At 41.0% G+C, this 18753-nt stretch overlaps 1 protein-coding gene across 1 annotated transcript in view; it reads left to right on the top strand.

Moving 5' to 3' along the window:
• LOC108872478 (sickle tail protein homolog) overlaps positions 1–18161 on the top strand; it is a 68445-nt gene extending 50284 nt beyond the window's left edge. Inside the window, exons 12-16 of the mRNA XM_018660158.2 lie at positions 5309–5439; positions 13492–13639; positions 13734–14052; positions 14185–14310; positions 17915–18161. Coding sequence (XP_018515674.2) covers positions 5309–5439; positions 13492–13639; positions 13734–14052; positions 14185–14310; positions 17915–18160 — 970 coding nt within the window. The 3' untranslated portion in view covers position 18161. The remainder of the gene's footprint in view (positions 1–5308; positions 5440–13491; positions 13640–13733; positions 14053–14184; positions 14311–17914) is intronic.
• Positions 18162–18753: the final 592 nt, after the last annotated feature.

The following is an 18753-nucleotide window of genomic DNA, read 5'->3' as shown; positions in this document are numbered from 1 at the left end:
AGGACACAAAGATCTGTCAACACAGTTGTGGTCTGCTATGATCAGTAGCTCATGGTGGCTAATGTTAGCAAACTTTAGATAGCTATTGCTGTGTGACTGACATTACTGAGTCAGTTAGTTAGTTAGTCTCTCAACACGTTCGGACCTACCTGTCCTGTCTGTGGCCCACAGCCCCACTACCCCTCGTGCTCCCTGTCCTGCAACCAATTCAGTTCAAACTCCTTCATATCACTCACAAAGCCCTCCATCATCAGGCCTCCTCTGACCAACCTCCTGTCCCCAATATCCAGGACTAAGCACTGACCTGGGGTGACAGAGCCGAACCCTCCCTTTTAAACTCTCTCCCCAAACATATTCTGACCTTGCTATGTTCACTACCCTGAGCTTGTGTTGTGTCCCTCTTTTTTACTCATTTAATTATCATGTAAAGGGTCTTTTAGTATCTTGAAATGCACCATGTAAATAAAATTTCTTATTTTATTTTTATAACATACATTAGTTTTGGTCATGCCATGGGATTTGTAGACTAAAAGAAAACTATAGACTAACACCAGACTTATTCTTCAACAACCAATCATTGTTAAAAGACAGGATAAAATTACATTTTGGTAATACTTCCATGTGACAGGACATGTGTCAGCCTACTTTGTGGCAGAAAGTGAGCTAAGCAGAGAAACACTGGATTTAAGTAATTCTTCTACACTGTGCAACACTATGAGTGCATGGCAAAACATCAGCTCTGTGAAATGTCAAGAGATGATTCTCTTTTGCTCAATTTTGAAGCACAGATTGGACTTTCCATTCGTGGCAATTATTTCTGAAGTTGTGATATAGCCTTTTCAACATTGACATGCTTACTCTGACATCATGCCTCAAATGATGTCACTGCAGCTGTAGTCAAATCGTTTGTGGCATGTAAGACACAGCACAACAGCATCTTTAGGCAGAGAGAGAATGTGAAGAAACATATTGTTAAAAATAGAGCTGGGGAATGGGCAGTGATTTGATCTGCTATGGCATGGGTTTCCAGAAACATCAGGGCTTTTTCTCATGTTAACATGCCACACATTGACTTCATAGCACAGCTGACTGTGCAAACAGAGGCCTGGCATTTATCATGAGCAGGAGTTTCAGAGTGCATGTGACACAGTTCTCTCCCTGCACACCAATACAAATCACATCCATCATTACTAAAATACCAAACATCAACTAAGCTTCACCTATACGCTTTTCTTCACAAAATTACTAACTCAAATGTCAGTTAGTTTATATTGCTTAGCAAGCTAGCTTAAATATATTATGAGCTGAAAGATATGCCACTTTCTTTGTAGAGAGAGCCAGTGATTGAATTACTTCAGCCTGGCGGAGACTACAGGTGTTAATAAACTTTGAAATTGGTTTGCATTACGCACATAACCTAGCAGATGTTCTTCCCTCTATCTCAAACATACGTACACTGTAAGATTTGAAAATAATGGTGCATCACACACTACAGGATATTGTTGAGATTATTGTGCCAGAGGGATCAGTCAGGGAGCAATGCACAGAAAAGAGACATTGGCATTGAAATACTTATATTGGACAAAATTATATTAACACTGAAAAAAGTTCCACAGAAAACTAAAATACAGACAACGCATCTTGTCAATCTGCAGATTTTTTTTCTTCATGTCTTCCTTTTTTCAGTGACAGTTTTTTACACTGCCAGTAATTTTTCAGTGTTACTGGTTTTCAGTTTCAACTTTCTTGGTTTTTGGTGTCGAAGGGGGGGCTTTAAGGGAGTGGCCACAATGACTGCAAGTCAATGTCTGCAATGTAGTGTAAAAGTAAATCCTTGCTGATTGAGATCCAATTCAGTTCAAAATAGTTAGCCACTATACTGTTGTATAGGACCGGATTCTCAAATCCATTAGCAGACATCCCACCCTCGACAGCTTTATTTCAGGGAACCCTGGCAGTCCCGGAGCCCATTCATTCAAACTGCTTTTTTTCATCACTAAAATTGAGCATTGGAGCATTATTTCATCCCCTGGCTGATAACCTAGCATGACATGCTTGGTATATGTGGATTCCTTAGGTTGTCTTTCATTGTTTGTTACATATGTCATAACAGTGAGCCTGCTACACGTGTACCTCATACACAAGGTATGTCGTCCCACCGGCAGGACATAAGATGTCAGGCAGCTGATGCCAATCTGCAGGAGACAGAGAGAGATGGGTCTCATCATCCTTCATGTTCTTGAGCTATAGTCAGCTAAAGGGGGTTGTGGAGAAAGTAGGGCCACACCTCCATCCACCTGTGGTGCTGCGGCTATGATTGCCTAGTAGGCTAATGATTATCTCTCACAGCCAGACAACTGCTGAGCTCAGATGTATTTATTTATAGATAAATGAAAGTAACAAAAAGCATGTACCCTAATGTATTGGATTAAGATTACATATATTATATCACAAATTTACTTGAGTAAAAGTACAGTAAAGTTACAAATGGTAGTTCAAATTTAATCATAGCCAAAACAACCTGCTCAAACAAATCTTCACATTTGGTGTCTTGGCATCAGAGAGAGAAACTGTTCATTTTCTAATGACTATTTCCAACATAATAGTGCACCATGTCACAAAGTCAGTCATCTCAAACAGGTTTCATTAACATAACAATGTTCATTAAACCTTTGCGCTGCATTAACTTTCTCAGTCACCGTATCTGAATCCAATAGAGCACCTTTGGGATGTGGTAGATTGGCAGCATGACTATGCAGCTGACTAATCTGCAGAGATGACGTGATACATGTGATGTTTCTAACATCTTGTGCTGTCTTGTGTTACCACTGAGCTGGCCTCTCAGTACCTTTCTTACCCTCTGGAGGTATTTGGTTGCAGCAGATCTCCTTATGTCCTCATCGTGGCTTCCATTGGCCTGTGGGATACTCAGGTACCTCACACTGTCCTGTATGTCTGCTATTTTGCTTTTGGGTGATGCCACCACTTCAGAACTTATCACTTTCCCTCTCTTTGTCACCATGCAGCCACTCTTGTCCAGTCCGAACGATATCCCGATGTTCTCATTGTAGACCCTGGTGAGGTGGATCAGTGAGTCAATGTCTTGTTCACTGTACAGTGTACAGCTTGATGCTATCCATTTATAGAAGGTGGCTGATGGTTACTCAACTTCTGAATCTGTATTTGCAGGGACAGTGAATCACCTTGGTTTATGTCACTTAACGGTGACCTGTGTAATGGTCTTGTATGGGGCATTAAGTCGTAGGCTTTCTCTCAGGCAGTGCTCAGGTTGGTCTGTCTAGTCTTGGGTGATCGCTCTATCGACAAGTAGCTGGTGCTTTGCAATGCCCTTGACAGCTTTACTTATGTATTGACCCGTGCCTACTCAACTTAGCTGCCATGGTGCCTGAGCGATGCTTCTGTGTTGTGAAGAGACAGGTTATTGGCCAGTAGTTCAAAGGTGTCGTAACCTTACTCCTTCGTAAGAGATACTGCGGACCCTGCGGACCCTGGGAACTCCCTGCACTTTTTGTTAGAATTTTAAAACAAAGATATCTATTGTCTAAGATAAAAAAAAAAAAAAAAAACATAAACATGTTGCAAATCCATTAGTTCAGTATTTTCAGTTCTTGTCTATGAGTTCCAGTAGCCCACTTGAAATCAGCATGTCCTGTCTCCAAACATCTATCACAGACCTTGTCTCAGCTTTAATTTGAGTGGGTTTACATGAATATATAAAGAACTGTGTATATATACTGTATGTAGAATCAGAATCAGAATCAGACTTTATTGCCAAGTAAGTTTGCACATACAAGGAATTTGTCTTGGTATATTGGTGCTAAGGACAGTTATAGTAAAAGAAAAGAGCAAAAAACAAGAGCTATATTTACAAGGAACATAAATATACATAATTGAGTTTAAAATATAAAATGTAAAGTGTAGAGTGCAAAAATGTTAGAAGGTGGCAGTGATTGTCCAGATGTGCGTTAATGTAACGCATAGATGTACGTGCTAAAAGGGTTCAAAATTAATTGAATATTTTGCTACTAAGTGTTGTTGTAGTTGTGTGTAGTTTCAACATTAGTTCATACACAAAAGAGTTCACATGTGGGTCAGAGTTGATTGGGTTGAGAGTTGAAATCTAGATTGAGGTAGAGTTGTCAATATGAAGAGTAAAGAAGTGACTATTGTGAGGCATCAGCCCACACAAAATGGAGGATCAGACCACATTGCTCCCTTTTGTTCCATAGACAAAAGATGGCCAGTGATCTCATTCTCTCAGGGTCCTTCACCTTTTCACACTTAGGTGTAAAATCTTCCAAATTCCAGCTACCATTGATCACTGTATGGCTGTGATATCACCTGGACAACAAACCCAGATGTTCTCCAATCTTCTCATTCTCCTCTTCTCCACCTTTTCCTCAAGAGAGAGGAGTTACTCTCTTCTTGGCCTGCTCCTCAACAGGAGTTCACCTCCATGAGGCCTTGGTAGCAACAGAAGAACCTGGATTTATAAGCAAGTGATTTAGGACCAGTATGTACAACACAAAGTCTGTCAGCTGAACTTTACTTTTTTAACAGCTTTATATATTTTTGGTGAGTTATCATTTAATCATTGAAGCTTTCAAATAAATGCAACACTATTAAAAAAAAATCCATCAAAAATTACTAACTACTGCTAAAAAGTAAAATTTTCCTCTAAAATGTTCGAAAGATAAAGTAGAAAAGAACTGAAATACTCATGTACTAAACTCATGATACTTAATCAGATGTACTCAGTCCCCTCTGCTTAATATTTTAAGTTGTTTTTGGATTTTAATTTATTCTCTTGCTTTTCCTGCTGAACTCAGAATCTGAATAGGTTCAGGAAGACCAAGTATGTATGTTTACCCTAAACCCTAAACCCTGGAGGTTTGTAAGAAATGTGAAGGCCAAAACCAGCACACACATACACACACACACACACACACACACACACACACACAGTATGAGTCATAAATTCATAGACATTGTCAAACTGGTTTGCTTGGTGAAGTGTTGTTGTCAACTAGTTTCACAATTCCATGTCAAAATACAGTACTCACTTCAGCACACATCACACTGTACACTTTTATGTACAGTAGATAAAGTGATTAGAATCAAGTGATTAGAATAATTTTGTTATTATGTTATCAGCGGTACTATCAGTACTGTGGAACTCCTGCTGTGTGCTCTCTGCTGCCATGCTATGTCTACAGTAGACTATCACATATTGTAGTTCAGTTTCCTATTGACTGTTAATACCACTGATATATTTTTCTCCTCCCAGTGAACTGGAGGACTATGTGGACCATTTACAAAGAAGCACTACCTCCCCTCCTGGCCAGCTCACTTTAAGAGATGTGGAGGAGGGAGCAATACGCCTACAGAGGGTTGGAGAAGATCTGGCTATCCTTAAAGGTCAGTGAATTTGGATTGACCTGTCTGACTCAGATCACATCATTTTGTTGGCTGATTAAACATGTAATAAGATGCAATTGACTAATACGTTAATATTTGGCTGTATCAGATTTGAACTCTATTTTGACCCATATGAATTATCACATAGGTAAATTTCATGTTGTTAAGGATTATTAAATGGTAAATGGACTGTACTTATATAGCGCTTTTCTAGTCTTTTCGACCACTCAAAGCGCTTCACACTACAGATCACATTCACCCCATTCACACACATTCATACAGCACCTCTATACAATAGTGCTTTCTAGCACAGACACACACATTCACACACCGATGACAAACATCGGAGGCAACTTGGGCTTCAGTATCTTGCCCAAGGATACTTCGGCATGCAGACTGGAGGAGCCAGGAATCGAACCACCGCCCTTCGGATTGGTGGCTCTACCTACTGAGCCACAGCCGCCCCATTATTATTATTAGAGAGGCTGAAGTAGGAGGAGGGATGACAGAGATATCGTTCATGTGATCTGGGGTTAACCTGGGGTTATTGTTTTTTCTATAAAAACTACTCACTAATTGTGACTGAGCAACTTTATCCATCTTTGATTATATTAAAGACAAATGTTGCTTTTCTGTTTGACCTCTTTTTTCAGTCAGTAGCCAATCATTTTTATACTACATTTAAGTTTAGTTGACTCATATTACAAAGACTATTTCTTCATCAGAGACCAGTTCAATCAAAAACTTGATTGTCCAGAGACTTTGTTTCAGAAAAGACTTGCTGCTGTTTAATTTTGTAATAATGTGGGCCCCACAGACTCATCTGATTGCCCTTTTCATTGAAATGACTGGCTGCAGCTGTATATTTACTGTTCCACTTTGACTGAACTGGTTTACTGTTAACTGTGACGTACTTAAAAAGCAATAGAAGTTTGACATGGAAAAAATTAAAAGTGTGTCAAAGAAGATTTCCTGTAATGGATCAGTATTAGCTATTTTAAAACGGAATCCACAGTAATTTCATTGTAACCCGTTTATACTTGCTCTATACTAGCTCTGAGAGCTGTTCATACCCCACTGGGCTCTATGAATACACAGAACCAGTTCCCAAGACACATAATCATATCAATATCATCATATCTATATCTGTCTTTCTATATATATATATATATATATATATATATATATACATACACATACATACATAGAGAGAGAGGGAGATTATAGATATACAGTGGCAAGAAAAACTATGTGTACCTTTTGGAATTTCATGGTTTTCTGCATTAATTTGTCATAAAATGTGATCTGATCTTCATCTAAGTCAAGGATATTGACAAATATGCCTAAAATAATAACACAAAAAAATCACCTTTCATGTTTTTATTGAGAGCAACCATAAAAACCTCGTAGTGCTAGTGGAAAAAGTATGTGAACCCTTGAATTAATGACCTCCATGCCGATTATCGGCGCAGATATTCAGCATTTTGACGCATATCGGCATCTGCCTTTTTTTTTTAATCTGACGGCCAAGAGATCAATTTAAAACTGGGTTATTTTGGCTCTGATGCAGCCATGTCTCTCTGTCTGCAGTCACTACTCTGTCTCCAGCATTGTCCCGCCCACAGCACCATCTGATTGGTTACACGCAGACGGGACACGGACAACAGCCAATCAGCAGTGAAAGCTGTGCATGGACAATGCTCACACACGCTGAACAACTCTGCTTTTTGCACCACAATCTGGTGCTGCTCAATTGGGACTACTAATTGATTTGAGACTCACATTTCTGTGCAAATTTTATTTAACTTTGTTTTATTTACTTTATAAAACTTCAGGAAGCTGTTTATTTATTTATTTAATATTTCAGTTAACTTTATAAGAGATGCTGCTGACCCTGGGAACTCCCTGCACTTTTTGTTTTTGTTTGAAGTTAAAGATAAATGAAAGATAAAATAACATTTCAGTTATATTGAAATTTTGGAAAACTTTATTTACTGTAGAAAACTTTAGGGAGCTATTTATTTGTTTAAGTTTTCATTTAACTTTATAAGACATGCTGCTGAGCCTGGGAGCCTATTGTCTAAGATAAATTAAAAAAAAAAACAAAACATAAACATGTTGCAAATCTGAAAAGCTGTTTAATAAACATATGCTTAAAGGCATATTACATTAACGAAGTGTTGGAGTTTGTATTATTCAAAATTTTGATGCCAATATTTTCACTTTTACTGCAAATGAATATGGGCTCCAAATATCCTTGACTACTAATAATCGGTATCTGCCCTGAAAAAACCATATCGGTCTATCTATAATAAAAACCACTCAAACATTTTGAGTTTGCTCTGCACAAGAAGAATACACTTATGTGAGCCATGCCTCGCCAAAAAGAGCTTTCAGAGGATCTACGATCAAGAATTGTTGATTTACATAAAGCTGGAAAGGGTTATAAAGTAATTTCAAAGACTTTAGAAATTCACCAATCTACAGTTAGGCAAACAATCTACAAATGGAGACACTTTGGGACTGTGGCTACTCTACCGAGACGTGGGCGCCCAGTCAAAATGACCCCAAGAACACAAGAAGACTCATCAGTGAGTTAAAGAAACAGCCCCGAGTGACAGCCAAAGATTTGAAGGCAGCATTGGAGCTGGCTAACATCTGTGTTCATGAGTCTACAGTACATAAAACATTGAACAAGCAGGGTGTCTATGGCAGGACACCACAAAGGAAGTCACTGCTTACTAAAAAGAACATTGCTGCACGCAAGTTTGTGAAAGAGCACATTGACACTCCACAGTGGTATTGGCAAAATGTTTTGTGGACTGCTGAAACTAAGATTGAACTATTTGAAAAGAACACGCAGAACTACATCTGGCATAAAAGGGGCACTACATGTCATCATGAAAACATCATCCCAACCGTAAAGTATGGTGGAGGAAATAATAATAAAAAAATAATAAAAATAATAAAAAAGGAAACATCACAAAAAACACTTAAGGTGATGAAAATTAATTGAGATTAAGCAATTCATTGACGCATCCACCGTATTTATACTGGCCCATATTTACTTGGTATCGGATCGATACCAAAATATGCAGTATCGCACACCACTAATATCTCCGTAAAGACAGTCTTGTGTTGCCGTGACCTTGAGCTGCTAGCTGTTAGCCTGCGGCCATATTATCCTGCCGAGGGAGTTCAGTCACGTGATCACCGTCTGTGTTACATCCCTCCGAAAGTGGACGCAGCCATTGCCTGTGAGAAGATCCATTCCGTCACAGTAAGGCTGCAGACACTGAGGCACTTATGATCATCTCTGGGGACTTTAACCACGTAACTTTGGACTCTACCTTGGCTGTTTTTAATCAGGTTGCAGACTGTCCTACTAGAAACAACAGGACAATTGATCTGCTGTATGTTAATGTAAGGGATGCATACAGAGCGACTCCCCTCCCCCCACTAGGGAAGTCTGATCACAATCTGGTTCACCTACAGCCACTGTACACCCCCCTGGTCCAAAAGCAACCGGTGACAAATTGATCCATCAGCAGAAGGTCCCCTGAGATGGAAAGTGCCTTGAGAAACTGACAACACCACGGTCTGGGATGTGCTGATCAACCTGCATGATGAGGACATAGAGGGGATGACGCACTGTCTGACGGAGTACCTGAACTTCTGCACAGACGTGGTCTCCCCTGTCAAGACGGTCCGTTGTTACCCTAACAACAAGCCATGGGTAACGCGGGAAATCAAGGCTGTCCTCAACAGGAAGAAGGCTGCCTTCAGGAGCAGAGACAGGGAGGCCATGAAGGCAGCACAGCAGGAGGTGAAACACTGTGTGAGGGAAGCTAAGGACAGCTACAGGAGAAAGGTGGAGTAGAAGCTGAGGGAGAACAACATGAGGGAGGTCTGGAGAGGTCTGGGAAGGTGTGAAGACCATCACAGGTCACAACAGAAAGACCAGAGCTGTAGGGGGGACAATGGAGAGGGTGAACAAACTGAACTGACTTCTTCAGCAGGTTCAACTAGCCCTTGCCCCCCCACCCTCACCGCAGCCATTTTTCCTTCTTCCCTCCACACACCTCCCCCCCAGACACCCTAATACCCCCCTCCTCCTCCCCCACCTCAACACAATCTCGGCCTCAGATCACATACCACAGACCAGGTCAGAGGACAGCTGAGGAAGCTCCAGCCCAGGAAAGCAGCAGGCCCAGACAAAGTGTGTCCAAGACTACTGAAGACCTGCGGTGCAGAACTGTGGGAACCACTACAACGGATCTTCAACCTTAGCCTGCAGCTAAGGAGAGTGCCCACCCTCTGGAAGACATCTTGCATCGTTCCAGTTCTGAAGAAGAACCAGCCCAGCGAGCTGAACGACTTCCGACCAGTGGCACTCACTTCACACATAATGAAGACGGTGGAGCGGCTCTTCCTCAGCCTTCTCAGACCCCAGGTGCAACACGCCCAGGACTGCCCGCAGTTTGCGTACCAGCAAGGTGTTGGTGTGGAGGATGCCATCCTCTACCTGCTACACAGAGCCCACTCCCATCTGGATAAGGGAAGCGGCACAGTGAGGATTCTCTTCTTGGACTTCTCCAGTGCCTTTTATACCATCCAGACCCCTACCTGGTGGACTGGATCTCCAACTACCTCACTGGCAGGCCGCAGTATGTCAGGTTGAAGGACATCACATCTGACACTGTGGTCAGCAGCACTGGAGCCCCCCAGGGCACAGTGCTGGCCCCTCTTCTCTTCACCTTGTACACTTCAGACTTTTGTTACAACTCGGAGCTGTGTCACATACAGAAGTATGCCGATGACACAGCCATCGTTGGGTGCATTGGGAGTATCTGAGACTGGTGGGGGACTTTGCTGCATGGTGCCACACTAACCACCTATAGCTCAACACCTCTAAGACGAAGGAGCTGGTCATTAACTTTGGGAGGTCCAGACCAAGACCGCGACCAGTCTTGTTAGAGGGAGCTGAGGTGGAGGCTGTGGACTCCTACAAATACCTCGGGCTGTGGCTGGACAATAAACTGGACTGGACAACACACACCAGCCACCTGTATGGGAAGACACAAAGCAGGCTGTACTTCCTAAGGAGACTGCGGTCTTTCAACATCTGCAGCAAATTGCCAGCGTCCTCTTTTACACTGTGGTGTGCTGGGGGGGCAGCATATCCAGGAAGGACACGTACAGACTGGATAAACTGATCAGGCGGGCCGGCTCTGTGGTCGGCATGAAGCTGGACTCTCTGGTGACGGTGGCAGAGATGAGGACACTGGACAAACTGCTGGATATTATGGACAATGCCAGCCACCCTTTGCACACCGTCATCAGCAACCAGAGGAGCCTGTTCAGTGAAAGGCTGCTCCTGCCCAAGTGTAGGACTAACAGACTTAAAAACTCCTTTGTCCATCATGCCACCATGCTCTACAACTCCTCAACTCCTCTTGGGGGGAGGAGGAGATAGAGTATGGAGGACAGAAGGGAAGGAGTGGTAGCCACTTAATGTGCAGTAACCCACCCGGACACTCAATAACCTCATCCTCCGCCAGCCATATACAGTTCAGTATATTTATCTTAATGCCATATACAGTCCAGTATATTCAGTATATTTATCTTAATTCATTCTTATTCTATTCTATTTATATTTTGTGGTGTTTGCAAACTGTCCTGTGTGCTGCTTCTGTCTGTATAAGCTGCTGGAAACTTAACTTAATTTCCTCCTGAACAATGTGCAGGTCTGATCTGATACAGGAAGTGCCTGGTTGAGGTTATTGCTGCCAAGGGTGGGGGTCAACCAGTTATTAATTCCAAGGGTTCACTTACTTTCTCCACTACCATTTTGAATGTTGAATGAGTGTGTTCAATAAAGACATGAAAGATAAAAACAAAAATTTGTGTTATTATTTTAGGCACATTATATTTGTCAATACCCTTGACTTAGATGAGGATCACATTTTATGACAAATTAATGCAGAAAACCATGAATTTCCAAAAGGTTTGCATACTTTTTCTTGCCACTGTATAGATAGATAGATAGATAGATAGATAGAGAGAGAGAGAGTATATTCTAGATTCTAGTTATGTGTCCACCATCTTCTTGCCTATCTGTTCCTCTCTGCTTGTCTGTCTATCCTTTACTCTGTGGCCTAATAAACCCTGTAATATTAGCAGATATAGGCAGCACTCTGTACCACGTGACGTAGCTGAGGGGATTAGTCTTGCAGGGGTGCTGTGCCTCATCTTTTAGCTTTTCAGACAGACTGCCATCATAATTTCTCCTAAGAAAACCATCCACTGCAGCCACTTTAATAACTCGTACACACACACACACACACACACACACACATATATATATATATATATATATATATATATATATATATATATATGTATATGTATGTATGTGTGTGAAGCCAAAGACAAATTTCCACTTAGGTGGACAATAAAGTTATATTACGAAATAAAAAAAATAGTATCTTTAGGATCATATGCAATCAGTGCAGCAGCCTCCTACAACATTTAAATGAAGTAATTCATCAATTTATCCCAGCAGTATTGTTGAAATAAAATGGAATTATGAATGAATTTTGTCGTATTTTTAATGATTAATGAATGCTAAAAAATAAAATTTGCATCCAGGAATTCAGACTGATTAAAATCTGGCTTGTTATTCGCTGTAATTATTGTCAGTTTAATGACATGATAACTTTATTGGCCAAGTATGTTGGTACACAGCAAGGAGCCCTGTTCTCAGTACCTGGAAATAAACTGTCAGACAGGCTCTGCTCTGTTTACATTATTTTCCATATGCCTGTGTCTAAGTTGATTTGTTAATGTATGAACCTCTGCACTTTGTCAACTTTTGCCTTTTAATGGATGCTGATATGTTCATGGTAGTCAAGGCTGAAGCAGGGACAGTTAAGTATAAGTTTATCTTGATCTTGATGTGAACAAATACATACAAACTCAAACATGCAGCTGTTACTGATATTCATTGAAAACTGTATTAATATTAGATTCATCCAAGACTTTTCTGTGCAGAGTTTGCATGTTCTCTCCATGTTGGTGTGGGTTCCCTCTGAGTACTCTGGCTTCCTCCCACAGTCCAAAGACATACATCAGGTTAATTGGTAACTTTAAATTGCCTGTAGGTGTGAATGTGAGTGTGAATGGTTGTTTGTATATATGTTGGCCCTGTTATGGACTGGTCATCTGTCCAGTGTGTATGCCGCCTCTCATCCAATGTCACCTGTGATAGGCTCCAGCCCCACCGCAAGCCTTAACGAATAAGCAGTATAAACAATGGATGGATTGATGGAAGTTAAATTGATCGAGAGGTCGATGGTTGAGAGGTTGCAAATCTCTTGCTTTCATTTTGGCACTCAGATATACAGGTTAGAGCAGCCACACAGCCACATAAGCAGTGTGGCTCAGGCATGGCATCATAATACCAACGTTACACCTTTCTCTACAGTTTCAGTGCCTATATTTTTATATGTCACAGATGTGAAAAAATGCAATAAAAAAAAAGTTTATTCTTCTATCATTTCAAATTCTGTCTAAATACAAACACAATTTATAACAAAATGCAACATTCTACTATTAATGGCCACTATCTGAGGCAAACTCAGTGTAGAAAGATAGGTAGTGGCCACCTGTGTGGACACCACAAACATGCATGCTGCAGAAGTTAAGTAAGTTAGCTGTCAAGCATGGGTAGAGGTAGGCTTAAGCACACACACTGAGCAGCTGTATAACTGTGCACCAATCAGCCTCAACATATCTGTCTTAATGTTGTGGCTGATCTGTGTATGTAGGACAATGTAAATACTCGAAGTAATCTTTATCTGGCACTCTGGATAAAAATTATGTCCAGATCAAAGTATGTTGTCCCTATAAAAGTTATTTCCTAAACTGCTTATCCTGTTCAAGGCTGGAAGGCTTTGAGGATCCATTGTTAAATAATTAGAGATGACATTTAGAATTATACAGTTTACACAGAGTACAGGTCATTTTTCATTTTATCTGGTTATCCTCCAGGTGAATTTCCAGAGCTGCAAGTGAAGATACGGTCAGTGCTGAGGCTGGAGTTGGAAGCGATGCATTTCCTGAGGGAGGAGCCTCATAAGATGGACTGCATGTTAAAGAGGGTCAAAGTCTTGACTGAAGCCCTCAGTTCCCTTCGCAGGTACGCATGGACTTCCCTCAGAAGTAAAAGAGTTTTGAAATAATCCTGATGTGCATGTGCGTGTGGCCATCTTTGTCCTCCCTGTTATGAACAGGTGTGTGTCAGAGCCACCCCCTCCAGCCAGATCAGCCCAGGTGGAGCCTCAAAAGGTTCTGGAAACAGACCAGGTGCCCCAGAAGACTCAGAGTCCTCACAGCTCCCCCAAACCAAAGCTGCGATCCTCTGTCAGGCCCCCTCCTCCCACCACCCCACTCTCCGGGAGTCAGACTGATGTCAGCATGGTGGCCTCAGCCTCCCCCATCATGGCCCACAGAATGGCAAGCACAGCAGCCACTGTGATCCAGCCCCCACCCCACCTCCCCAGCCTCCTGCTGACACCCAATCATGGACAAGAGTTACTTACTGTGGCCAAGGTATTGTACTGATAATTGGTCCACGTGCTGAATAACTGTAAAATGACAAGATGTGAGCCACTGTATATAAACATTTCTTTGTGTTAGGAAAGAGTGTGTTGCTTAGAAAGTAAAAAATGTTGTGTTATGAAGGTGAGTCCTCACAACAGAGAGGGGTGCCCCACCCTGCAGAGGAGACTGGACCCTCTGCAGTCCAATGGACTCTGTAGTTCAGCAGGTGGAACACCAACACAGGAGAGCCACACTGACCAGACCACCGTAAGTTCATTATTTGAAATGTTATTTTTATGTACTTTTTATTATTTTATTTTAGTACTTTTTGTATATGTTTTTTGTATTTGTAAATGTATTTAATGCATTTACCATGAAAGAACTTCTCAAGTGTTTGGTAGAAGCCTATATCTTAAAAACTATGGGGTCTGTAAAAAAAACAAAAAACAATTGATTGTTGTCATTATTGACTCAAGTAAATAAACAACGCAAAGGAAAAATGTTTCTTTTGCTTTTTTCTTGGTGAGGACATTAAAGGGTTAACTGCCAACAGTTAAAAAAATGGAATGGGGCATAGCCCAGTGCAGAGTTGTTTCTTGTTTGTTTCCTTTGATTCTCTTGCCTATTGTTTATAGGGGAGTTTCAGGTTTTATTATTTTTCCTCAGTTTTGATTTTGCTTTCAGTTTGTCTAAGTTGATCTGCACCATAAATATGCTGCATTAATCCACTGCTGTACCAAAAAGGGGGGAAATGAATAACTTGGGCGGTTGAACAAAATTAGGTCCCTTCCTTTTGCCTTGGTTGAGAGTAACAGAGCTGAGATCCTGTGGGGCTTCCAGTTCCAGACAAAGAGCTGCTGGCAAACCAACCAGACATAGTGGTGGCTGACAACGAGCAGAAAAGGGCAATATTAACAGATGTGGCGATCCCAGCTTACAGAAACATCAGAAAGAAGGAGCATGAGAAGACTGAGAAGTACCAGGGCTGAAAGAACAACTGGAAAAAATGTGGAAGATGAAGTCCAAAGTGTTCATCTTCCACATAGTAGGAGCATTAGGGGCCGTGACCCCCAAACTAGGAGAGTGGTTCCAGCAAGTTCTATGTACAACATCTGAGGTCTCTGGACAGTGGAGCCTTGTCCTAAGAACTTAAGATACTGCGCAGAAAACCCAAACTCCCAGGACCTGGCTTGGTTTTGGCTCTGATGAATTGTCAACTTCAGCTGTGAGACCATACAGTATAAAGACTAGGAGTGTAATGATACATCTATCTACACTGATACATCGATTCAATGATCAATGATCCCATAGCATCAATCCAAAATGAAAACACTGATCAGTCAAGCAAGTGCGGAGACGTCAGCTGGTTTCGTCACAACTTTTATTAAGTGCAGGCTTCACCTCTCTGTCACCTTCACGTGTCTAAGCTGGCTACATCTTCATTAACCAAGGGATGACAGATGCGCCTTTATTTTGAAATTCTCCTGGCATGTCTTTCTCTGCCTGAGGGTGCGCACCTCCAAACAAAAAGCAGTACCATAGCAAGCAGCTAGAAATAAGTCACCAGAGCGGAGGCAATATCTTCACTGACTTTGATAAGTGGTCTGGAAACATTTGGGATTTTGGAGAAAGGACGAGTCAAGTTGCATGCTGCGTGTAAGCCATGCGACTTTGAGATAAAATACTCAGGTTTACACAGCATTTTATATTGAACAGGGGGTCTGTTTTTATTAAAAGAGGAGGTTGTTTTTCATTTAAATGTCTGGTTGAGCTCAGGAAGAAAAATGTCAAATGATATTTTAATTAGTGTGTGATTTGAATGGAAGCGATTGTGTTAAATCATCATATGATTGTCTTATATCAATCACTGGCTCCTGAATCGAATAAAAACGAAATCGTATCGTAGGAGACTTTGTGATATCGGCAAACACTGAGTCATTGTCCATTTAATCGATGTAATATCATATCGTAATGAAACTTGTGATTTGCACCCCTAATATAGACGTGTGTGCCTTTCCAATTCATGTTCAGTCATTTGGGAGGCTTGGTCTGCAACAACGTTTAGATGGGTGGTACGTGTCAAGTAACATCCAAATGAATGCCAGGACCCAAGATTTCCCAGCAGAACATTAACAAGATGATCAGTGTATTCATCTGTAAGTAGTTTTAATCCTCAAGGAACAGCAGTTATTTTATAATCCACTTGAGTCAATTTCTAAACTAGACGTTATTTATTTATTTATTTAGTAATTACAGGTGGTATACTGGTGCATAGACGTGGGAATCTCTAGGCACCTCATGATTCAATTCAATTACGATTCAGAGGGCTGCGATTATTGATCCATCTTGATGCATCTTTTGTTCTACAAGTGATTTCTTTTTTCTCACTGTGTGGCTTCTTGGTACTACTACTACTTGTAGTGATCCATAATAACATTAATAATGTTAATAACGCTTTCTTCAGTGATTCTATGACTTCGTTTTTGGTCTCGTTGTAGAGTGTCGGGACCACTGTGTCAGTAAAATATCTTCAAGACTGTACATTGTATCTTAGCTCCAAAGTGTGGAAAATAGCGCAAAAGCCCAGAAGAGACAGCTAGTAACAACTTTACTGGATTTGGGATCTGTGCCAGGAGAGTTATTACTATATCTATAATCTAACTTAGCCTTACTCAGTTAAATCTACTTTTCTCTCACCTTTTCTCTTCTCTCTCCCTCTTGCTGTTCCATGTTATTTTTTGGCAAAGCTACAGGGAGCCACTGCAATGGGGCTAAAGGGTTGCTGACCCCCGCACTGACATTCCGTTATCGATTAACACTTAGATAATCAATTTTTGACATTTGTGAATCAATTCAAAATTGTCCACATCTGAATCACAATGCATCTCAGAATCAATTTTCACCCTACTGGTGCATTATATTCTTTTGGGCTCCTAGCAGTTGAGGATACTGAAAGCAGCGAACCACAAGAAACTAACAGCTCAGAAAACAAAGCCTATCAATCAATCAGGCAAGAAACACAAAATTCATCACGGCCGGCCAAGATGGCGCCGGTGGTGCGGTAGCCTGTTGCAGCAGCTCCGTAGCATGTTTTACATTAGTGTGTTTTTCTTCAACTTTCCTTACTTTTCACCTTAGTGTGTCTCTTGTGTATATATATTACTTTCGCTTCAAAAACAGGATAGTTCTTTTACGTGCAATATCCTGTGTTATGTGCAATATCCCATGTATTGCTAGATACTGCAATACAATATTAATAGTGCAATATTCTGTAATTTTCTGTATATTCTGTATTTTGTATGGCTCTTGCTTTGCTTTTGTTTTTCTTTGTTTTTCAATCTTCGTGATTACACTTGTCCCTTTTAATTTTATCTTAATTTATATTTGGTGATGGTTGGTGTGCTGCTGCTGTAACAAAGCAATTTCCTGTCAAGGATCAATAAAGTATTATTATTATTATTATCATCTCAGTACAAATCAGCAATCACACAGTCCACTCATGTCTAGTCAGCATTCGGCTATCCTGATTGACCAAAAACATTTGAACAGTGAAGGATGGCAGGGATTACTCAAGACGTGAATGTGTTCCACCAATGTTCCACATGGGTCCAACAATCCAAGTTACATAGTACGAGAACAGGTGTGAAGGGCACTGAGTGGGAATGAAAGGGCGCCATTCACCCTATTACAAGTCAGTGTACCATCAGAATGATTTTTAAGCTGTTATTTAAGGTAAAATTGTTGCATAATATTGCTTTAAATTACATGTTTTTTCCATCTGCCTGTTGGAGGGATGACAGAATTTTTTACTGATCTAGAGGTAAGCTTTCTCCTTCTGTTTCATCTATGTGACTCTGTGTGTCCTTCACAGACCACAGAGGGCAGTCTAAGTGGGGAAACCAGCAGTACAAACCAGTCAAGCACCAGCCAAACCAAGCAGCTAGCCACCTCTGACTCCAGCCAGCCTCCATCCCCCAACACCAAGACAGATTTCGATCCGATCCTCCCGGAGGCCCAGGCCAGCCTGGTGATGGCTGATATGGATGTGTCAAATACCAGAGAGGGTCACTCTGATTTTGCCTCAGGACAGAACACACCACTGGACCTGACAGGTTGACCTGTAGCATCCCATTCACTGAAAACACATCAAACCACATGCAAGAACATTTTCTTATTTTTAAATTTAGCCCCTACGGCTTTTTCTGTGAAGTTTGTCTCTCAGATTTTTTTTCTCAATCCTCCTTTTAAATGGTTTAAAGTAGCATATGTTTCTCAACCCAAGAGAAAAGATTTTTCCTTCAACTGATGTGAACTACCCAGAATCACCCAATTTTGGAAATACATTGTACAATGGCATGTATTAACACTGGTAACTATGGGAGGTAATGTTCATTTAGGTTTCATTCATTCAAGTTTCTGTACCACAAATTCATAACAGAATATCACATCATGGGATCATAGTGATCACTGTAGTCATGCCATTGGGAGTCATTACCTACATCAATAAAGCATAATAATTTTTCCTCTCCATCAGTGAGATATGATCACTTTAAAAGTGATTCATATGGTGTTGTCATATCATGGAACAACTTTAATACCTTAATAGTTAAGCATTTTTCTCAGTGCCAACCTAAGCACATCTCTTTCTCTTTCAGATACTCAGGAAAGCACACTTCCCAAGCTGAGTGATGAGGTGGACTCCAACCCAGT

Source organism: Lates calcarifer, unplaced genomic scaffold (assembly GCF_001640805.2).
Source record: "Lates calcarifer isolate ASB-BC8 unplaced genomic scaffold, TLL_Latcal_v3 _unitig_494_quiver_830, whole genome shotgun sequence".
NCBI classification, from domain to species: Eukaryota; Metazoa; Chordata; class Actinopteri; family Centropomidae; genus Lates; species Lates calcarifer.
Note: the sequence above shows the minus strand (reverse complement) of the source record. Positions and strands in the feature narration are given on the sequence as shown.